The 25,056-nt window shown below is 37.4% G+C and overlaps 1 protein-coding gene across 2 annotated transcripts in view; it reads right to left on the reverse strand.

Annotated features, from left to right (window-relative positions):
* The window catches only part of PDE11A (phosphodiesterase 11A), a 387,926-nt gene that overhangs the window by 203,746 nt on the left and 159,124 nt on the right, over positions 1-25,056 (reverse strand). For both annotated transcript variants that reach the window (XM_040971787.1, XM_040971785.1), the window contains exon 4: positions 19,124-19,264. In XM_040971787.1, the coding sequence (XP_040827721.1) occupies positions 19,124-19,264 (141 nt within the window). The remainder of the gene's footprint in view (positions 1-19,123; positions 19,265-25,056) is intronic.

Raw genomic sequence — 25,056 nt, forward strand, 5'->3', positions numbered from 1 at the left:
AGTATATTTGAATGTCACTGGGTGCTTCCAAGTTGACATTTAGATTTATTAAGCCAGATGTAGTCATGCTTCAAAAGTCTTTTAAATTAAACACTTTCAAGGAATAGATGAGCACCTGAGAAAACGATTTGGAAAATGGAAACAGATTAATTATTAAAGCAGCTTTATGAGTGAGGTAATGAACCTAAACTAGGAAAATGCAACGTGAAGGAAAAAAGTAATAGAAAATAATGGCTTTTCACAAAGAAAATTGTGGTACTGGATGAATGCAGGGCAGTGACAATAACTCAACTAAAAGTTAGCATTCTTGACAATTAGAGGATATATCAAAAAGCTCATGAAAGAGTGAAATTATGAATATGAGCTTATTTTGTGCAAATTTATTTTTTTCAGAATACATGGGAAATGTGTATTATGAGAAAATCTCAAAATTGTGCATACACAAAATATACTTATACATTTAATTCTACTTTCTACAAACTTTCTGAAGTTCCCTCAAATTTCATTTCATATTACTATGTGAATTAGGCCTCTACTGAGTCACTCATTGCACTAAATGAAATACCCAGAAAGACAAATACCATATTTCCTTTTATTTGTGGAAGTAAATACACAGAGAACAAAAACAAATGTGTAGATGGCACATCATCTGATATATAATAATAAATATCACATCACTCAATCATGTACATTTCACTCATCATGCACATGACAATATATCATTCTTTCCCCCGCATTATGATCATTACCATGAACACTTCACTTTGTGACATTAATATCCATTTTTAAGAAAAAGTGGTATGTAATATATATGTGTTTGTATATAATATCTACATATAAAGTGATGTTGAAAATGTTAAAATTGCTAAATTTTAAAAGTAAAGTCAATTTTAACAAAATTAATAACTTATTGTGACAAATTTTACTGTTCAAATATGGTCATACATCAACATCTCTCTCATACTCTCTTTTATAATGGTCACTCTGTTCAAACTTGATGGACTTGTGATTTCTTTAACCACCAGTCTGTAGAGAAAATACTTCTGAAGTTGTCATAAAAAGCAAAGTCACTTGACTTGGCCAGAAATCTTGTGCCTGGAGACCTGAATCATGATGTAAAAATTCCAAGCATCCTGAGACTACTATGCATAAAGGGAGGAACCTATAGAAGCCATGTGTAGATGGCTTGGTTGGCAGCCCCATTCTTTAAGTCATTGCAATTCAGCTGTCAAGCATGTCGTGTATTTTAGACGATTTTAGTTCCCAACCATTAGGTTACATCTAGTCTTCAAGTTTTTGAACTTTTGAGCCCATACATCCTTACAAGAGACAAGCCATCCCTGCTCTCTCCAATTCCCCACCTAATGGATCTATTAGCAGAATAATATGTTCTACTTAAATGTCCAGTTTTAGAGCATGTTTATTCTGCAGCAAACGTAACTAGAACCTTTAGGTTAAGCGAGGACTTAAAACCTAGTAATTTAGAAATCTTGATCTAACAATAATATTCCTGGGTCTCACAAGGTTAGCACACCACAGAGAAATTACTTGCTATCACCAAATAATAAGTCTTTGAATTATACTCTAAATAAATCTTAGAGTTAAAACTATAATAAAAATTAGAAGTATTTATTCATATTTGTAGGATAGAAAACTGTCACATATCTTAAAAGGGAGAGTTAACTCCCACATCTCCACTCTGATGTGTCATTAATGATATCTCTCAACAAGGAAAATGGTTTAGATGATGGAAAATTTATCCATTTTTATTATGTTCTAGAAAATGTCCTATCATTTTACTGTTAAATATGCATTTTGCATGTTACAAGCAATCATTTTTGTGTCTTTGGTTGCTTATGACATCCCAGAAAAACACTATCCTCATTTTATTGAGAAGAAATTAAGGTGTAGAACAGTTCAATGGTTTGTTGAAAGCATTAGAGTTGGGATCTGACCCATGTTGATCTGATTCTATAGCCTATGTTTTCCCAGTAATCATTTTCCCTGAAATTTATTTGTTTATTTGAAAGGCAGAGTGGCAGTGTGGAAGGGATGGTGGAAAAGGGAAGCTGCAATACTTGGGGTTGGTCCAGAACTCCACAACCAGGATCTCAGCGCCTGGAACTCCATCCCGGTCTCCCATGTGGGCATTAGGGGAATACGTATTTGGGAATATTCTGCTGTATTCCTAGGCACATGTGAAGGAGCGGGATCAGGAGCAGAGCAGCCAGAAGTAAAGCAGTTGCTCCCACATAAAGTTGCAATCACCAGCTTAACTCAATGTGTAACAATGCCAACCCCTACTACTCTTTATTGCTTTCACAAGCACGAGCAAGTGTCATTACAACAACAAATTATTTGGACTTGACTCCCTAACAAAAAAGAGTATTTAATAAACCATGTCTATTAATTCTGCAAATATTTATTAAGTATCTTCCATACAGTCAACACAAAATTGAATAAATACTATCTAAAAGTCACTTAAAGTAAAACACTTGCTTTGATATAAAATGATTCAAATGATCACTAAAATACTGATAAGCTTTGCATTTAAAACTAAAGTGTATATATATTTTAATATACTGACTTGATTCATGAGATTAAGTTCTTCAATGTTATTAAGACTATTTCATTTTGGCTTACCCTTTTGCTACTATTAGAATATTTTATAGCCCTGCATGAGTAAATGTTAAACTGATGCCAATGAAAGTGATTTTTCCTCTATATCAATTGCAAGTGAACTTTAGAGATTTGAATGACTTCTATGCAGTAGAAAAGTCCAGTGGCAAAATTTTATTATCCTGGTTGATAGAAACTGTTTAAGAAACCTCATCTATTAATTTTATGCCAGCATTATTGCAGTGCCTACTTCAAAACCAACTCTACCACCTGCCATTTCTCTCATTAATGAGTTAAATAAATCTTTGACACAGGCTCACTGTAGATCTAAACAGTTTTTAACTTTTTGAAAACTGTTGACTGAAACCACAGATTTGTACTGTTTCTGGGTCTTAAAAAATAGAGCTTCATGGAAACTCTATGTGTTCTTCTGAAGAAAAGAAATCTAAGAAATATTTAGGGAATAAATATCCTTTAAAATCCCCATTTTTTCTGTCTCAGGACTAGCAGCTTATAAGAAGTAGGATAAGAAATTTTGAAACTTTAACAATATAGACCTTATAGATCCAGAATCACAAAGATCATGTGTTAGATATGCATGGAATTATTGATGAAATATCAAATATATGCACTTCTTAGATGTGAAAGACAAACTTTTAAAACTACTAAAAGGAAAAAATACTCTTCTAAAAGTATCAGAACTTTTTGCTCTAATATAAATTATGGACTGAAAAAAAATAGAATCAACATAATTTCCTTTGTTTTTAAAAATTCATATTTAATGCATAAATGGGAAATCAATGATCATTCATCTTGTAACTTCAGCCACTTCAACTCATGGAGAAAGCAAGCATTGTTTCCCAATAAATCTCCCTAATAACCAGTCCATGCTGTCATGGTCAACATCAGACTCTGATTTCAAGAACCATACAGGTGACCATTTGTGTAGCAAAGAAGTTAAGCTTCTCCAAACAGGGACTGGACCTTTGCCCTTGGCTCCTAAATGAACCCCCTAAATTTGGGCCCTGTTTGATAAAACACCATGTTAACTTGTTACACACCAATACCAGGAGATCACACTGTTCATGACTAGGTGGGTAGAGGACCATGAAGGAGCAATGCATCTGGATTTTCCTTGGGCTTTGCCCTCTGCTTGATTTAATCTGAATACTTCACTATAATAGAACATAATTATGATACAAAAGATTTAATCTAGGCCTCTGAGTCCCTCTAGTGAACTACTGGAGGTAAGGGTGATCTTGGACAATCTCAAACTTGTAACTGGTGTCAGAGCAAGCAAACACTGTGTATTTCCCAACTTTGTATTTACATGGCAATTAGTATGTGCCTGTGTCTTCAAAGAAAAAATAAGGATAATTAAATAAAAATACTGACTTGTCTTTGGTCAAATTTGATTATCCAGTGTGTATCAAGAACTGGATAGTAAAGAGAGAAATAAAAGTAAGGTTTGTAACCTTCATTTTGAAATTGGTGATGATCAATTAATGGATCAATTAGACTGGGTTAAGAAGTGGCCATACAGTTGACAAAATATTATTTCTACATGTCGTGAAGACTTTTCTGAAAGAAACTATCATTTGAATCAATGGATATAGAAAAGCTGGTTACTCTTACTATTCTGAGTGAGCAACCCCCAACCCAATGAAATCCTAGATACAAAGAAAGAGAAAGGTGAATTTGCTCTCTGAGGTAGGTCATTTGTCTTCTTTTGCCTTTGGATGCCAGTACTCCTGGTTCTCACAAAAACATTACCCTTAGTTGTATGTGGTTCGTTTGGATGCAGACCATTTGATTTTTGAGAAGTTTTAGGCCCATTCCTGTCACAAAAATATAGGTTAAGCAATATATTCAGATTGTCTGACTTGGGGTGGGGTTAACATGAGGTTAAGCTCACTGCAACTCAAACTACAGAGTTACTGTATGTGTTGTGTGAGAGAACACACACAGAGATATTAGTCTATTTTGAGAACAGCAAAAGAAATAGCTGAGAAGTAATACAATTCTGGAGCTGTAAACTCATCTGCATGTTCCCAACTCTTTTAGATTAGCAGTGGGCAAAGAATGGCCCATGGGCCATATCCAGTCCATCAACTGATTTTATAAATTTTATGGCAAAAGACTCACACTCATTAATTTAAATATTGTTGATGGCTACTTTTTACAACTAAAACAGCACTGATCAGTGGTAACAGACTGTATGTTCCACAAAGCTTAAAATATTTAAGCTGAACCTTTACACAAAAAGTTTGCCCATATTTGAACAAGAGTCATCTCAGGGCAAGGTTATTTTCTGCCTTTAGTAATGAATTATGGTAGACTGTGGTATTAATATTCTAATATAACTTAACTACAATTAAGAGAACCTTGAAGTCAGTCTCATCATTCAAAATAAAACTCCAATGATACAAATCTTAGACACAAGGCAAGTGATAGAAGATATAGCTGAAGATATGGACATGTCCCAGTTGGCATGGGATGATCTCACTTTAATGAGCCTGCTGTCCTTAGTACCATCACCTTTCCACCTCCAGAAATATCCTCTAATAATAATTCTAGGTAAGTTTGCAATTAGCAGTACCTCAAAGAAGCAGACAATTCATATTTTTTTAAATATATGGAAAACATAATACATTCAAATAAACAAACACCTGGGTTAAAAACAATGTAACAATGTGGGGCTGGTGTTGTGGTGCAGTATGTAAAGCTGCCAACTACAACAACACTGCTTCATGCAGCTGCCAGTTTACAGTCTAGCTGCTTCACTTTATACCCAGCGCCCTGCTAATGTGGTTGGGAAAGCACTGGAAGAAGGCCCAAGTGCTTGGGTCCTTGCATCCATGTGGGAGACCTGGAAGAAACTCCTGGCTTCAGACTGGTTCAGCTGCAGTTGTTGTGGCCATTCTGTAGTAAACCGGATGATGAACGGGCTTTCATTATCTCTCCTTTTCTCTCTTTCTAAAATCTGCCTTTCAAGTAAATAAATAAATAAATCTTCAGAAAGATGAAACAATGGGGGCCCAGCATGGTGGCCTAGTGGCTAAAGTCCTCACCTTGAAAGCGCAAGTATCCCATATGGGTGCCGGTTCTAATCCCGGCAGCTCCACTTCCCATCCAGCTCCCTGCTTGTGGCCTGGGAAAGCAGTCGAAGATGGCCCAAAGCCTTGGGACCCTGCACCCGAGTGGGAGACCTGGAAAGAAGTTCCTGGCTCCTGGTTTCGGATCGGCACAGCATTGGCCGCTGCGGTCACTTGGGGAGTGAATCATCAGATGCAAGATCCTTCTCTCTGTCTCTCCTCCTCTCTGTCCATAAGACTTTCCAATAAAAAATAAGATAAATCTTTAAAAAAAGATGAAACAGTGGGGTGAGAATTTGGTACTGAGGTTAAAATATAATTTGGGATGCTCACATCTCCTATCAGTGCACATAAGTTCTAGTCCCAGCTCCACTTTTGGCTCCAACTTCCTGCTAGTATGCATCCTAGGAGGCAACAAGAAAAAGGTCTGAGTACTTGCATCCCTGCTACCAACATGGGAGACCTGGATTGAGTTACTGGCTCTTGGTCTCAGCCTGATCCGGCTCTGTTCTGGGCATCTGAAGCATGAAACAGTAGAAAAAAGTATCTCCCCATCACTTTTTTCTCTTCATTTTCTGGATTTCAAAAGAGTAAATATGAATAATTTTTTAATGATTAAAAGAAAAGGAAACAGCAAAAGAAGCTAAAATATTCTGATACAATGCAATGAGTATATAGAATAGCACTACAGAATTATGATCAATAGAAATATGTAAGTAAAACAAAGAGAATAGGGTTAATACTTTACTCCTGACTTGGGCCAATTTTATGTTTCTTAGCTTCATTAATTTTTAAAATTTAGTATCCAAATTTATTCTGATTTTATTATACATGTGATATATGAACATGGATTAAATGGACATACACCAGTGTACTAACAAAGAGAATTTTAGAAGAGAAATATCACATGTGGTTTCTAGGTTCATGAAATTGAACAAGTGGTTCTGTTTGTTGTTGATCAGCCCTGGTTATTGCACCCTGGGGAAAGTAGCACTCATGCCAAGCGAAGGAAACAAAATATCCCCCTGATTGTTCTCTGGAAAAGTTCCATGGACAAAAGTATTTTATTTGGATATTTATCAAGTGCTCGTTGATCTGGTTTCTCTCTGTTCTTTTAGTTAAAAAACAACTTAAGAAACAAAAACTTTACTGGGATATTCCAGAAACCAAAAAGAAAATTACTAAGTAATTGGTACTTTAAAATTTTTTTACTAATCTTTATTTTTCTATAAGAATATTTAAAAGGGCAAAAACAAAAATTAAACAACAATGCAAAATGTTACTTCATGTTCACATTGTCAATATTTAGTCCATTAGACACTGCATTGGGCTCTGGAACTATCAAAGGTGTATGGAGCATGTCCTATCTTTGAGGAGCTCAAATCATACTACGGAGTATAAGTGTGTTCTCAAACGTGTACTTCCAACATAATTTGTGTTCAAAATGCCACCAGTGAACATAGGAGTGTGGGGAGGAATTCTTTGTGTTCCACAGCATGAACAGGTAAGCTCTAGGCTAAGGAGTGGGGCAAGACTATGAAATTTTGAAAGATTGAGTTTGCCCATCTTTGCAGAAAACACAACACTCAAGAAAGTTAAATTAGACATAATTCAATAAACAGATCAGTTACAGGAGTATGGGGAGGCAGAAAAAAGAAAGTCATAAGTTCTCACAATAGAAAAGGGAAAAGAGGTAAGAGCAAGATGGAGAGATTACAGGTGTTTCCCCAGGGAGTTAAAACTGTGCAAAGGAAACTTGGAAGAATCCAGTCTCGTCTTGCACCAGCAGAGAAAGAACAGAATGAATAACTGTGCCCAACCTCTTTCCTCAAAGTCTTAAACAGCCTCTCTATTCTGTTTGCTAAATCCATCTGCAGAATAGAGGACCAGAGAGCCCAAGTATTATGATATATAGAAAGCCTTCGATAGCACTGCAATAAAGAAAGACAATGATGGAATGCTGGTAGTGGTTTGGGGAGTTGCGTGCAAAGAATATGCCAGTAGAGTTGATCAGGAACTTTAACTGTGTCCTGTCCTCAAAAATAGCAATGACAGAGAAATCCCCTATCAATGTTTGAAACATGGCTCTTCTTCAAACACTTTGGCTTAACATCTTCCAAAATAATATCTGTCTACCTCTACCATGATTTTCGTAAGACTTGTGAATGACTGAGATATTTCTCTGTAAAATACCAAACATCATTCCTTTTATTTGAAATGTTCTTATTAAGGAATATTCTCCCTATTATAACAGATATCCCTATTGTAACAGATTAAGATGAAGTTATCTCCTTCATCATCCACTGCATCCTGTTTCATGGGGATTATACTACAAAAACACAGGGACAACATATACATGGGCTGGCCATTGGAAGGTAAGCCAAAAGCAGAGGAAAACACAAGAACAAGACTGAATACTAAGATTAACGTTAATTTAGGGGTTCAGGTAATAGGTTCAAATGATTGGCAGACAGTTACCAAATGTTTTAAAGCACAGCAGTGACAGGTACCCGTTTAGGAAAGTCACTAGAACCAATAAGGAATTGATAGAAATGAACAGTGACCTGTTTACAAGCAAAGAAATGGCTCACATGAAAAACGTCATTTTGTTTAATGGCTTCACTTAAGCATATTTAGGTAAGAACCAAGGAATTAAGGAATATATTAGAAATCAAGTGTATATAGTTTGTGCTTCAGAATTAAGAAAATGCATCTCAGGAGTTGATCTTGTATTTGTAAGTTTAGCAATAAAGGACTAGATAGCAAAATAGCTACAAGCTTTCACAATAGTCCATGAAAATATTTGTGAATACCAGAGCCCAAACAGCCTTAGGACATAAGATTAAAACATTCATATTTGCTTTCCTTGACCCAACACTAAAAGAAATAGAGACAAGAGCAAACATATGAGGTGGACAGGAACTAAAAGAAGTGATAGAATTGCTTAGACAGGCTCATGGGGAGAACTAATCCCAAGCAGGGAATAGTCAATTTAAAGGACTGAGTATTTCCTAATGCTAATAGCAGCAGCTAGCTACGAAACAATTTTTGTCCAGTCTAATGGAAAATACCATTGACAAAGTCACTTAAAATCAATTTACTGAAATACTTAAGAGAAGCAAAAGAGGATGAAATATTAATATTGTCAGAAGAAAGGGCCAGAAAGACACTACTCATTTCTACTTTTGACATTCATTCAGTAGCCTGATAAATTTATACCTAAATGCCAAGTTTAAAAAAAAAAAGGTAAAATTTTGGTGAATCAAAGCTTATACAACTGGATTTAAGGCTTTTTTTTCTCCTCTTCTGTTGTCTCAACTGTAGAGAGGATAAGAAATATATAGTTGCAACAATCCGTTTAAGTTTCAGAATAATAACAATACTAGAAGTTCTTTTCAAGAATGATTCTAATAAAATGGAACTGAAAGCTTCTTTCTTCTTTCTATGTAAAATGGCTCAATTTTCCCCAATTATAAAGCACATGGAATTCCAGTAGAATGATACTGTATGTTGATGCAAGAACACATCTGATTTCTTCCAAAAACAAAGATTAATAAAATAAATTTAAAAATCACAAAGCTAGAGGCTAAAAGGAAGAGAGAAAAGGACAGAGAAGTGAGAAGATGTGAAAGAAAAGATCTGTAACAAAGGTACAAACTGAAAGACATAGGCCTAACTGCTCTCCAAGTCCAGGAACAGGCAGGCAATGATGACAGAAATTTTAGCTTCTGCTGGAACTGGGGACTAACATGTCCCCTTGAAATAGGTGACCAGGATCACTGTGAACCAGAAAAATTCCATTTTAACTGGAGTTAAAGAGAGTTATAACAAAACACTTAGGGCACAGATTAAAAAAAAAAAGAAAGATGAAAAAGATTTGACACATTAGCCTTAAAATATTCTGTGAAACCCACAGGACCCTTGACCATCTTTTTGGGTAGGTTAAAACTTGGAGGGCCTGACAGAGGAGGGGAGGGAACTTAGGCAGCAAGAAGGGAGGCTCTAGTGCCTATTAAAATTTTAAAAAAGACTTGGAGGGCCTGAAGCAAGCTGCCTCTTGTGTGCTGTAATGTTATCACACAGCAGGAGGTCTCGGACACCAATATAAGTTCTGGAACTTGACTAGGACCAGGGAGTTCTGTAAAGTGTTAGAAAGAGGGCAAGAGAGAAAGAACAGAGTGGTGAAAACACACAAGCAAAAACACCCTCCCAAAAAGAGAACTGTAACCCCCAATTTAAAAACATATAATTTAGACAGACAACGAAAGTCAGCAACTATATAATTGTACAAGAGATAATGCTGAATCTCAGTTATGTGAAAGATTTGAACACAGCATAACCAGATTCACAGATGAAAAATAGCAAAGTTGGACCTGGCACAGTAGCCTAGTGGCTACAGTCCTTGCCCTGCATGTACTGGGATCCCATATGGGTACCAGTTCATGTCCTAGCTTCTCCACTTCCCATCCAGCTCCCTGCTTGTGGTCTGGAAAAGCAGTGGAGAACAACTCAAAGCTTTGGGACCCTACATCTGCATGGGACACGCAGAAGAAGCTCTTGGCTTCAGATTGGCTTTCAGCTCTGGCCACTGTGGCCACTTGGGAAGTGAACAACTGGATGGAAAATCTTTCTGTCTTGTCTTCTCTCTGTAAAATCTGACTTTTCAGTAATAAATAAATAAATCTTTGAAAGCCAAAAGGAAAAATAGAAAAAGCATTTGGAATACAAATGACTGACAGCATCTTATTCTTGACTCAGGGGTCTAAGGAAAATTATGCTGGAATTTAGAATTATTTTAGAAAAGAAATTACTCTCCAAGAAAAAAATAAGGGAGTCTATGTTCAAATACTTTTCCTTGGATCCAGTTATGTGAACATATACTGCCTGCAGCTGTACCAGCTTTGTGCAACCAGTAGGAAAAAGCCAGCTGGTGAGGCCAACCCTGACACACAGAGGGAGGTGGGTGGACATTGTATTATCCGGCAGCTACACCATTCCGGGAACCTCCTCCTGTAGCCTTGTTGTCATCTATGTTAATTAATGTTCTTAGTGCTTACACCGCTTTGCCAAGAATGCCTTGTAACTCACATAATTTCCCCAAATCGATGGACACATTAAAGCGCTTTCAATTGAAATCTGTGCAGAGTTGTTCACGGAACTTGGTAAGCTGCTTTTTAAATTTACATGAAAGAGCAAGCTGATTTTAAAAGGTAACAAGATTGAGAACTTATCAGATACTGCCTCATAGTCTGCATATACTGGAAAGTACTAGTGGGAAACCCGGCATCAGAATCAATTTTCCTGTGAACATCTTGTCTAGATGTCCATAGATATTTTTCTGATATCTTTGCAAACCATTAGCACTGAATGTGTTCAGCGCTAAGCAATCAGTAACAACTTTTATTCTTTTTTGGAAATGATGTGTTCTTTCACTCTGTGAATTCAAGTTTGCCTTTATTTCAGGAAAATGTCCTAGCGTTACAATTTTGAAGGCTTTCTCCTTTGCTTTTTTTCCCATTTGTCATTTTCTTTTCAATGATATCAATTATCCTTTTTTTGGACTTCTTTTATTCTGACTCCTTTTTCATCATTCTTTTATATCTTCTAAAACTTTATTACTTTCCATTTCATTTTCAGGTTTATTCTTCAGGTCCTTGAAAGTATTTTAAAAGTGACTTTTCTTAGTTTTTGATATTTTAAATCTAATACTGATATCTGTATGTGTACACATTTTTCTTCTTCTACTTCTTTCCAAGCTCTACCAACACAGTTTTCTTCTTTTTTCTCTTAACATCATGTTATTTATTCTTTGAACCATTGTATCTCTTTAATAAACAGTATTCTTTAAATTTTTTCCTTGAGAGATGACACCATCTTCATTACACGGAAAATCATTAGTAATTCTCTTCTGTGCCCCTTACCTAATTTTTGCTTTCATGTTCGTGATCTGTTTTCATTTACATTTTCTTTGTGTAAGTCCTATACAGAGGGCTATAGATTATGTGATTGTCAATGATAATCAGATTATATCTGGATCATATAGTTAATCAAATGATTAACAGGAGGTTGATTGTCTAGAACTGCTATCTGTAAATCTGCAAGTCAAATTGGGCCCAGTTTAGTAAGCAGTTTTAGGGAAACAGAGTAGACTCATCCATTATATGTTATCTGTGCCTATTTGGCTGTTAAGATGACAAGGTCAAGTAATTGCAACATAAATTGTATGACTTGGGCCCGGCCCGGTGGCGCAAGTGGTTAAAGGTCCTCACCTTGCCGCCCGGGATCCCATATGGGTGCCGGTTCTAATCCCGGCAGCCCCGCTTCCCTTCCAGCTCCCTGCCTGTGGCCTGGGAAAGCAGCAGAGGACGGCCCAAAGCTTTGGGAACCTGCACCCGCGTGGGAGACCCGGAAGAGGCTCCTGGCTTCGGATCGGCATAGTATCGGCCCGTTGCGCTCACTTGGGGAGTGAATCATCGGACGGAAGATCTTCCTCTCTGTCTCTCCTCTCTGTATATCTGCCTTTCCAATGAAAAAATAATAAAAATAAATCTTTAAAAAAAAAAATAAAATAAATTGTATGACTTGTAAATACCAAAATATTTATTGCTTGGGAATTTATAGAAAAATAAATTGTCAACCCAATCTAAGGAAGCTACTGAGCTCTATTCATTGGTTACTACTAATTAAAAATCCCAGATTTAGTGAGGTTACTTGTTAACTCATAGCTTTGTATCTGGTAGAGGTACAAGTAATTTCCTTACATTGGAAAAGATAAACAGTACAGTTTATGGCCTTGTTTTGTCTCTAATCAGCTTTGTGTATAACCTTGAAATCTTATTCAACAATTGCCTATAAATACCTAATTTATCAGGTATTTTTTAGATTTGTTTTAATAGTCTATTTGTTCCCTCATAAAATAGGTATTAAAAACCAATCCATCAAAGCAATAATTTAATTTTATTCACATATTTTTGCCATTAAATGTTAACTTATTCACAGTGTTTAGGGGTTCTAGTATTCTTTGTTTCTATTCTCTTTTAATTAGATATGTAGCACAGTAAAGAAGTTATATCATATATGGAGCATGTTAAGTATTTTAGAAACGTTTTAGAATTTGACTCACTAAAAATTTCACATTAAAGATTACTTATTCATGCATAATATTAATGGTGCTATGGTGGCATTTGGAAAATCAGATTTCCTTGAGATACTAAAGATGGAGTTGACTGTTCTTCAAGAAAGAATTTTAAATCTGTGAGAGAAGTTAAATAATTCAACTTCTTTAAGTATCTTAAAGATATAATGTAAAAAAATAAAACCAGGGAGTAGATTGAAGCTCTCTTTGTAGCAAAATGGAAGCAACTAGAAATCATTATTCTTAGTGAAATAAGCCAGCCTCAAATAAATGAATATCATGTTTTCCTTATTTGTAGTAACTACTTATGCAGTGCATAGCAAGTAAAACATATATGAATGAAATTGACATTTTGTGATTTGTTGTTTACAACCTTGTCTATGTTCTTGAGGAAGAGTGGTTTTTCGACATTATTTTTTTTGAATACTCTAATTTAGTGGGGAGCTTGTGATTGTAAAATAAGCAGAAACTATGTCATTACAAACATTGAAAAAGAAAAAAATGGAAGAGGAAGGATAGTGGGGTGAGAAGTACCATTATGCTCTTTAAAAAAAAAAAAAGATTTATTTATTATTTCTATTAGAAAGGCAGATTTACAGAGAGAAGGAGATAAAGAAAGAAAGATCTACCCACTGGTTCACCCTCTAAGTGACTGCAACAGTGAGAGCTGGGCCAATCTAAAGCCAGGAGCCAGGAGCTTCTTCCAGGTCTCCCACGTGAGTGTAGGGTCCCAAGGCTTTGGGCCATCCTCAACTGCTTTCCCAGGCCACAAGCAGGGAGCTGGAGGGGAAGTGGAGAAGCTGGGACTTGAACCAGCACCTGTATGGAATCCTGGTGTGTGTGAGGTGAAGATTTAACCACTGGCCCATAGCGCCAGGCCCCCATTATGTTCTTAAATCTCTACATATGCAATACCCGGTGTTTACCAGTTTATATCAATTTTTTTAAAAAATCAACACACAGACACACAAAAATTCACTATCAATTATAAATTCATTTAGCCCATTAATTTTCCTCAATAATATATATGTTTTCTATTATAAATCAACAGAAGAATAAATGCAAATCTCAACATTCATTATCATCTTTGTACTCAGGGGCGACCAATTTTCACAATAAGCAAAAACTGTAGTTTTCTTATTTGTAGTTTACCTCTGTAGTAAAACGATTTTTCCAGCAGTCAACATTCATCATCTGAGGAAATCTTTCACTGTTCTTGATGTACAGAGTTCAAAGTTCATCTTACTTATTGATCATAATTGAACCAGTTTTTCCATCATAAATTTAAAAGAGGTTTCTCTATCTACAACCAAAGCACCTCCACAGTATGAAGAAACACAATGCTTTGAGAAGAAACAATACTGCCAACTGCTTGAGAAAACTCTTCTATTGGTTCTCAAATACTCAGGAATATTTTAAGTTATTTTGGATGATAGAAGAGTGATTCACCATATACATTTGGTACTTTCTCCACCAAGTTTCAGACAGTGGAAGAGTCAAATTTAAATTTCCCTACTGCTTTTGAAATATTTAAAACATCTTTGGGACAGATGTTTGTAGTAGTCATTAATTCTACAGTGCGAGTTGTATCAATCAGGTCCCATACTAGAGGATCTGAGTTCAAGTCCCAGCTCTACTTCTCATTTCAATATCTTTTAAATGCTTACACTAGTAGGTAAAACATAATGGCTAAAGGATTTACCATGCTCATGGGAGACCTTGATGGAGCTCCTGACTCCTAGTTTTGTTCTGGCCCAGTCATAAGCATTGTGGCCATTTCGGGGGAGTGAACCCTATGGATGGGAAATTCTCTGCCTTTCAAATAAATAAAATATTTTTTTAAAGATTTATTTTTATTATTTTTTATTGGAAAGGCAGATATACAGAGAGGAGAGACAGAGAGGAAGATCTTCCGTCCGATGATTCACTCCCCAAGTGAGCACAACGGCTGATGCTATGCCGATCCGAAGCCAGGAGCCTCTTCCGGGTCTCCCACGCGGGTGCAGGGTCCCAAAGCCTTGGGCTGTCCTCGACTGCTTTCCTGGGCCACAGGCAGGGAGCCACAGGCAGGGAGCCACAGGCAGGGAGCTGGAAGGGAAGCGGGGCTGCTGGTATAGAACCGGTGCCCATATGGGATCCTGGGTTTGCAAGGCGAGGACCTCAACCACTTGCGCCACCGCGCCAGGCCCAATAAAATATTTTAAAAGTGCAAAAAAAAAACATGTTTAACAGGAGAAGTGATAACCTTTCAATACTGGATGACCAGGTTTTGATCCTGTCCCACTACACAAATTGAACCCAGAGCTCTTTTTCTTTTCCCATGAACATCAGTCAATATCTCATAAGAGGAAGCCCTGGATGACAGATGAAGGCTCCATTTAGGGCTCTCTTTGGCACCTCGGCCCTTTCATCAACAATTTTCTCAATGTTGAAATCTCACTACCATGCTGATTCAAACTTAAGTGTTATTCATGGAGATGCACAAGACTTTGCCAGTCCCTTTCAGGTACTGCTAAATCACGGCATCTATCAATGCCCAAATTCACCATGATTGAAATTCTGCCTGACTTCTGTGAAGTAATGCATATACCCAATGAGCAGACTTAATGACCCACCATCCATCTAGATCAGTGTTTACATACCCCATGATTGGCTATGTCTGTCCAAGTCTTGACTTGCTGCCAGAGCTCTATGCCCTCCTGCAGCCATGAGAACATCTGTCCATCAGTCTCTGCATCTCATTCTTTCCTCTTCACCACCCACACCTCAATTCCCTCATTCTGTACACTACATTTGAGTATGAATACAATGTCATTCAAGCAGTCCATTGTAACTAGAGCCTTTCAATACAAATTGTTACTTTAAGTCCTCCTCCAAGGGCTCCACAAAGCAGTGTGATGCTGCTCTCATTCAGACTGAATGGTTTCATTACTACTTCCACACTGGAGGGACCCCATCTTATCAGCATGCAAAGCCACCTCTGGGCAGCAGGACTTTCCAACCTATAATACAAACACAGATGGCCTACATATACTGTGAATTTATATGACAGCCATAATTTTGCCTCAATTTTTTTAAACAGGTGAGAGACAGGAATCCAATTTTTAAATTTTTTTTCCATATTGCCAACCAATGCTTCCAAGCACTCTTCATTCTCCTCACCCACCTAATTTCAAGTGATTCCTCTGTCATGTATGTGACCTAAATACAAGAAGCTCTACTAGAGATGACAGTTTGCATAGTGATTAAATACTTCACAGGCCACAAATACAGCTGTACAAAGTAATACTGTTTTTCCATAACAACTAAATCTCTTCTGGAGTTCCAATTCCACTTATCTGTGGGAGACAAGAGAGACTATTCTAGTAAAAGTCAGACACTGCAGGTTGTTCTTGGTCATTTCAAATTGAATCTCACTGAATAGTGAAGTTGTCACCACATGACATGTAACTTTCTGTGTACTTTGGAGAAAGCCAGCTGCCTGTCATCCTCTCGCCCAGACCTGGCTCTGCTAAAAGAAAAGACAATCTTGTGGGCTCTCAGCATAGTCACCCTGCCTATCTTAGGTCATAAGTAATAAAGGAAAGGTATAATTGGGAGATTAAGTTGAGTTCTGGGCTAAATTGTTGATGTTCAAGTTTTAAATATATAACATATATATATATATATACACACACATATATATCAAGCAAGAGTAGTCATACTGCTATGTGTGTATGCACATATATGCATTTCTGTATAATTATAGAACTATGTTGCTGAAATTTTATTATTAGAATAAGTTTGTAAGTCTGAAGCTCTTCTAATACAACACTGTCCATCGTGAGTCAATTTCCTAAACCTTCAAATATAACAGACTTTATTCAAGTCTCACATTTATTGTGGTCCATGAATCTAGTCTACTCAGCTAGTTGTTTGCAAAGAATTAATCTCTAGTTTTACAATACCTTTTAATAGCTTCACAGAGAAAATCTCACTCATTTATTCATCTTTGTTGATTTTCTGAACATTGTTCAGAAATATATATACCTATAGTATACACACTTGGATATAGAAAATCCATATATATATACACATATATTTCTTAGATATTATGAATCATGTTATGAAGTTTAATTTTTGCTTTCTCTTATTTGAATGGATGAAAATCTATCTAAGTCTCCTGTCAGTCAAATGAAGTCAGTGGGACTGGCATTTGGCCTAGCAACTAAGATGCTGGTCAAGATGCTCTTGTTGGGCCCAGGGCGGTGCCCTAGTGGCTAAAGTCCTCACCTTGAAAGTGCCAGGATCCCATATGGGTGCTGGTTCTAATCCTGGCAGCTCCACTTCCCATCCAGCTCCCTGCCTGTGGCCTGGGAAAGCAATCGAGGACAGCCCAATGTCTTGGGGATCCTACACCCACGTAGGAGACCTGGAGGAATTCCTGGCCCCTGCCTTTGGATCGGTGCAGCATCGGCCGTTGCGGTCACTTGGGAAGTGAACAATTGGATGGAAGATCTTCCTCTCTGTCTCTCCTCCTCTCTGTATATCTAACTTTGCAATAAAAATAACACAAATCTTTAAAAAAAGAAAAAAGATGCTCACCATCCCACATCAGAGGATCTGAGTTCAACCCTGAGCTCTGCTTCCTCACTCCAGTTTCCTGCAAATGCGGCTCCTGGAGGCAGCAGGTGATGGCTCAGAAGGGCCACCTGAATTGAATTATTAGCCCCTACCTTTAGCCCTGGGATAGTCTCAGGTGTCCACTGTGGACATACAAACAGCAGAGTAGCAATCCAGAAAATAAGGATTCTCACTCCCTCTCTCTCTTCCTCTGCTTTCACATATGCAAATTTACATTTTTCGAAATTAAATCATATCTACAGGTTTTGTTTGGGTCCTTCTCCAATAATCACTCACATCCCTCAATAAATCTGGATGACTAAGCTATTTAATGACATTTCATGTGTTCAGTGTTTTGAAATGAGGAAGAGGATGTCCCAAAGAACATGATCAGCACACAATTTTCTGTTGCAACAATTGTGCCAACACTTGATTTTGGAGTCTAGTTTCCTCTTCAAGCTGGCAACTTCTGTGGCTCATGGTGTGACTGTGTCTGGTCTCCTGCCTGTAATTTCTATGTGACAATTTGTAGAGTTGCACAAAAGACAGGCACATATGGGTCTGAAGGGATAACAAGCCCTGTGAAAAATGTGATAAAGGGCAGCAGTGGGAGTTTCTCATTTAGGGGTGCCACACAAATTCACTCCCTTCACTTCCTAGTTCTCCTGCTACTGCACAAGGTACAACATTTTCAGAGGTTCTAAAACAATCCCAGGTAGACTCTTTGTTTTCACATTGTTTCTTTTTTACCTCTAGACCTTGCTTCTCTAGCTTAGAGTACTTCATCCTCACTTTGAGGTGAAGGAAGTGAGATGAGGAAGAAATGAGGAGTGGACCAGGTTTTACTGCTCTGGTCCCACCATTAGTCTTTGAGTTTCAGTAGTGATAACAAAAAAGGCTCTTTCAGCTCTCAGCAATACTTGCTGCCTGTACTGTCTACTCTTTCTGCATGAAGCTTTTGATATCTTTCCCAACTTATTACATTGCAGCTATTACTGTCCCTACTGATCCTTCCAGCTCTACCCCTACTTTGAACATCAACTGCCACCTGTCTTCTCTCATTTGACTTGTCAAAGAACTAGGCCACACTGAAAAATGCCACAGCCAAGGGTCCAGAGCCATAAAGTGGTTTCCCAGCAAGGTAAACCTACTGCAAGCATGGTCTGGCTAAGATCTTGCCATACTCAGCTCAAGGACAGGTTTTCTGAGCTCCAAGAGCTTAGAACTCTGAAGCCGCTTGTTTGTTTCCTCCTCTTTGGAAGAGGGCTGTGGAGTGTTGTCTACCGTGCAATCCACTCCCAGAAATGCTGAGGGCATCCCCCATGAAGGGCAGTGAGCAGAGAGCCTGATGCTTGCGTTTCTCTTCTAACAGTGCAAAGAGTGAACAAGCAAGCTGCTTGGTCCCATCGTTGCTTCCTTCCCTTTAAGTGCCCAGGGCTGGTCTAACATTCTACAGTTCCCATCAGTTTAATCGTCTATGTTTCTCTAGTGAAAAAAAAAAACAAGATGCAAATGTGGACACAGGAAATAAAAAAAAAAGAAGCTTCTCATGACTTACATGAATCATAAAGAGAGTAGTTCCCATCATGATTTTCCAAATCTAATTACAAAAGTAGCTCAACTTGATTCTGCACAGTCTTCAACCCGATATGAAAGATAAAAGATGACTTACTGGTGACTCAATGTCCTCTAGGAGTAAAACAGAGCAGCGCTCACATTTCAGCAGAGTCTGTGCCCGATGCATTATTTTCTTGACAATCTTCTCCAGGTCAGTTTGTTCTTCAAAGAGGTCATTAACCACCTCTAGCAGAGCCTAGGGAGGATGGAATGCTTGCATTTAGATGAACCCCAGGGCTGGGACAAAAGTTGATGATTCATTTTCCCTTAAAGCTCCATTCAAATCTTTGTACCAATTAGATAAATATTTTAGTGTGGCTGAATTTTTAAAACTTATAGGACTATTTTTTAAAATAGTTCCAGCCTTTCTTTTTTATGATACTCTCATCATATGTGAACCAGCATATAGAATAGACACACGGTCATTAGCACTAAACTTCTCTCCACAATGGTAGGTCTTCAGCAGTGTGACCAGCTTTAATTTCAACATTTTATAGAAAACAAATATTTAGTATTTTTTACAAAATACATGTATGTCAGACAATTACAGAGCCCTTCCTCACTATCAGGTAGTAATATCTGCTGGCTGAAATTTGGGGCTTGCTCTCTGAAAGCATGACAGTGTGTGCTAAGATTCAAAGCCATCAAAAACATATGTAGTCCTTCTAACACTTGTACACAAGAAAAGCAAATATTGCCTTATACCAAACTGTCCAAAAGAACATGCAGATGCTACTATATAATCTCAGGAAAGAAAATACCGTAATTAATTCTAACTGTAGGATGAGGGACTAGCATTGCAGCACAGCAAATTAACCTGCTGCTTGTAATGCCAGTAATCTGTCTCAGAGGCTAGTCCTGGCAGCTCTCCTTCTGATCCAATTTCTTGCTAGTATATGTGGGAATACAGCAGACAATGGCCCGTGCATATGGGCCTCTGCCCATGGAGTTCCTGGCTCCTGGCTTACGACTTGTCTAGACCTCGCTACTACACACATTTAGGCAGGAACCAGTATATGAAAAATCATTTTCTCTTTTTCTCTTGCTGCTATTTAAATAAGTATTTTTAAAACTTACAGGGTTGTAAAAACATACAGATTAAAGAAAAAACCTGAAATTATAACCTGAAAACTGTATCCACATTTAAATTAAAAATTAAGTTGCAAAGACCTGTCCTCTCCAGCTGATAATTCAATATTTACACTGCAGTTTTTACACTGAGATAATACCTGTTTGGAATCTTTAATGGGCATTTCCAGAAATTTACAAATAGCGGCCTAAGTATAGGTGGTACAGACTATACCTCTATCAGAGAGCAATCAGAAAACTACACCTCCAGTGAATGGATCAGAGGGTGCTTTATTCAACAGAATTTTATAAAATGTACAATCTCCAGTCTGACCTCTCACAGAAGGATTTCATAAATTTTCAAACTCAAATCTATTCATTGTGGTGGTGATCATCTTCCCAGAGGCATGACTCATTTTCAGCCTCACTAATGAGTCTGACTTGCTCTAAAACCATCTGAAACATGTGACTATTTCTTCTCTAAATCCATTAGGGCAGAAAAGCATCTGAATGAGTTAAAGGATTCATGAAATAAAGCTAGTTTACTGAGCAATCGAAATGGGACCAGAGATCTGGGTAGTGCTTTCTCTGAAGACCAACACAGCTAATTAGGGCTGTATTTCTCGTGATCCCAAGGCAACAAGAAACACCAACAAGGCTTTTTTTTTTTAAGTACTCAGTGATTCTGACTCTATGGCACTTGGACAGAAGATTGCTGGAAGAGCTCAATGTACAATTAAGTTCATATACAAATGTAACATAAAAAATGAGGTAGCCATCTGAAAAATCAAGAGCAAAATTCCCAGCTATTAATGGAGAAAGCATTATTACTTAATTGTCTAAACTGGGTCTTCTGATGGATCATATTAACTGAAAAATTATTTAGCTTTTCTGTCTCTAGTGGATACACAGAGAGAGCGTCTGGGACCTGTATCTGAGAACATTGATCTCAGAGGAAAACCCAATTATGCCCCGAGTCTTGCACTGACAAATCACATTATAGTAATTTTGTTTGTTCCTTATTCAAAATCTCTGCTTTGTTAACAAGTGATGAAAGTCTTACAAATAATGGTTCAGACTAGCTCCCAAGTAGAAGAAAAAGAGGAGAAAATCTAGAATGATTTGCTGACACAGAGCGTATTTCACGCAGTTGAGTACTCCCTGCTTCTGCTGTCATGTTGCTTCCAGGAAACAAAGGTCTACATTTCTTCCTCTTTCTTCTAGAAACCTTCATTCATTCCCAGGTTCTTCCATAGACCTCCGTTCTCTTACCTATACATTCATTCTCAGATGAAAACTGCTAGTCCCCTGGATTTCAATGTTATGTGCTGATAGTTCCCAAATTTCAGCCACCAGTCTTGACATCATTCCAAATCACTGGATCTCTGTACCCAACATTTTTAACTGTCAAGTACATAAGGCAAAAGTCTTTTTCTATTCAGCAAGTTCTGTATTTCATTATTAACTTTGTGGGAAAAGCTCTCACTTTCCATTGCCCCAGTCTGAGTCACCTTATTTCTTGATTGTAGTACAATTTTCTTCCAATCTGTTTTCAGTCTACTTTCTCTAACCAGCTGATTGACTCCTGGAAAGCCACAGAGATCACTTCTAAAAGCAAACTAAACTCAGCTCAGAATCTTGTAATTGCATCCACTACACATAGACTAAAAGTCAGTCTTTCCATGGGTTTTTCTGCCATTTGGCCCAGGGCCCATCTCCCTATTCTCATTTTCTTCCCTTTCTTTCTCTCTGCTCTCTGATAACACTGATCAACCTTTCTCCTGGCCCTTGCCCTGTGTAGTTGATGTTTCAATTGCCTAGAAAGTTCTTCCCAGAACTTTGCATGGCTTAGTTCCCTACTTTTGTTCGGGTCTCTGCTCAAATAGCCATCTCTTTAGAGAGTTCTTCTTGATCAATTTAAACATTCTCACAACTTCTCCTTCTGTTGCCAGCACAATTCATTTATCTCACTTAACTTCCACTTACAGCACTTAACCTTATCTGATGCTACATTATTTAATTTTTGTTCCTTTGAGCCAGTGCTGTGGCATGATAGGCAGAGCTGCCACCTATGGTACTGTCACCCCATATGGGCACCAGTTCAATTCTTGGCTGCTCCACTTCAAATTAAGCTCCCTGCTAATGGCCTAAGAAAGCAGTGAAAGATGATCCAAGTGCTTGGACCACTGCATGCATATGGGAGACCTGGAGGAAGCTATTGGTTCCACACTGCAGACATGCCCAACTCTAACCGTTGCAGCCATTTGGAGAGTGAATAAATAGATGCCAAATCTGTCTCTATGTCTCCCCCTCTTTGTCTTTGTAACTCTGTCTTTCAAATTAAATTTTAAAATTTGTTTTTTCTGGTCTATTGTTTCCAATACAACGATAAGTTCTATGAAGGCAGGGACTTTGGAAGATCAGCCTTTAAAGAAAGCCACATGGGGAGAAACAAGATGGCAGGATACAGTAAGAAGACATATAAACAGATGGAAGTGAAACAGAGAGGTCACGACACCAGGGAATAGGAGAAGACAGAGTGGTGGCAAAAGGACATCTGGAGACCCATGGACATGGCGAAGCAACAGAGCAGAGGAAATTAACAGCAACACTGAAACAAAATCAAGCCAAATTATTAGAAATGAAGGATACAACAGAGCACATTAAAAACTCAGTGTGGGAAACCTCAGTAATAGAATGAGCGAACCAGAAGAAAGAATCTCACAATTGGAAGACATTTCCTTTAACAATGAGAAAACAATCAAAAAGCTGAAAGTAGAACCAAGTCAAGCTAAGAAAAGTATTTAATCACTAAGGGACACTACTAAAAGTCTGAATATAGGAATTATGGGAGTTCCAAAAGGCACAGAAGAGAAGCTTGTTTTAAAAAAATATATTCAATGAAATAATAAAGTTCCCTAATTTGGAGAAAAATTTGGGAAACAAAATATAGGAGGGGCCACAGAACTCCCAATAGGGCTGACCAAAAGTGATTTTCACCACAGCACTTGGTAATCAACTCTTTTCAATCGAACATAAGGAAGATTCCTTAGACATGGAAAAACATCACTTAATATATAGAAAAGCCCCAATCATAGTCACTGCTGACCTTTCATAGGAAACTCTTCAGGCCAGAAGAGAATGGAATGACATTTTCCAGATTCCAAAAGCAAAAACTGTCAGCCAGGATAACTTACCCAGCAAAACTTTCCTTTGTCTTTGAAAATAAAAGAAAATTCTTCCATAGTAAAGAAAAGCTCAAAGAACATGTCTCTTTCAGATCTTAATACTTAAATGATACTTAAAGATGTTCTCTTGAAAGAGTAAAGGAATAGCACCTGCCAAAACCAAAGGCGTCCTGGAGAACATTCCAAAATAATGACCACAGAAGCCTAAATCAAACAATTGGATATCCAATGCTAAAATGATAGGATCATATTATTACCCATTCAGTCTAACCCTGAATGTAAATGGCTTAAACTCATCAACCAAGCATCATAGATAGCAGACTAGATAATAAACAAAACCGTTTTTCTGTTGTCTACAGGAGACACATCTCACCAGCAAAGATGAGTGGAAACTGAAAGTGAAAGGATGGAAAAAGATATTCTAGGCTAATAGAAAGAAAAAACAAGCTGGTATAGCCATTCTTATATCAGATAATATAGACTTTGATGTGAAAAATATTAAAAGCGATGAAGGACACCACATGATAAAAGATCACCTTACTAGTTTCTTAGGATGTTTTCTTTTTCATCTCTAATTTTGTTTGGTTTTTCCCTCTTGCTTTTCTTTGCTAGTCTGGATTAAAGTTTATTTTGCTCATCTTCTTTAAAAAATGGCTTTTTATTTATTGCAATTTGTAGTTTTAAATTTCAATTTCACTTATTTTTCCTGTGATTTTATCATTTCTTGCTTCCTGTTTATTTTTTCTTTTTTAATAAGTCCTTGAAATGCATTATTAGATTGTTTATTTGAGCTATTTCTATTTTTTGTAAGCACCTTTTGATATAAATGTTTCTCTCAATACTATCTGCTACATCTCATGCATTTTGATATTTTTGCTTTTATTTCAAGAAAGTTTTTTTCTCATTAATTTCTTCATGACATATAGGTCATATAGTAACATCATTTTCTTCAAGAAGGTTTTGATTTTTTTAAATTTTTTTATGTAGATACTTTTTCAAAATTTTTATTATATATTTGACAATCTTTACATAGTTAATTAGGGTAAAAAGGTTCAAGGGCAATAGGAAAGTGGGTAAGAGTATTGTTTCCATATTGTTTCCTTCATGTTTAAAGGGGGGCATTAAGGGAAAAGGCCCACCCAATTTCCCACCCGCCCTCCCCAGGTCACTGATGTAGGGCATGCTCCGAGGTTCTTGTTCAAGTGGCTTTGATAGTTCACCAGTTATGAATCGCTGCCAATCTTGCCACTCCGAGCCTTTGAAGAATCCACTGATTGACACAGTCCATCATAGAGTCTCTGTTTGCCCTGTATTTCGCTGCCAACATATAGCTGAGATGGGTGCTTGACCTGTTCTGTCTTCTCTCTTTTCTTGGTTAGGGTTCTGAGTCCAGCATTTCGATTGCGGAGATCTCCAATGAAACTTTGGCTGAGGTGTTCTCAGACCAGTTTCTTGTATGTACTAGCAAGTACAGGGCCCGGCACAGTCCATTGCCCTGATCAGCTGGTGGTTGCAATAGATTTTTTCTTTATTTCTTCAGCAACAATTTGGTCATTCAGTAGTATGTTATTTAACTTCCTGTGTTGTATAATCTCTATTTTTTTTCTGTTAATTTTGTTTCGTGGCTTTTAATTTAAGGAGATATATAGTAACTGTCATAGAGACTATCATATGCAGATGTGAAGATACAATGCAGTATGTATCTCTACTTCCAAATCAAAGATGGACTCCC

This window comes from Ochotona curzoniae, unplaced genomic scaffold, assembly GCF_017591425.1.
Source record: "Ochotona curzoniae isolate NIBS_2020 unplaced genomic scaffold, NIBS_Ocur_1.0 contig_2210, whole genome shotgun sequence".
NCBI lineage: Eukaryota > Metazoa > Chordata > Mammalia > Lagomorpha > Ochotonidae > Ochotona > Ochotona curzoniae.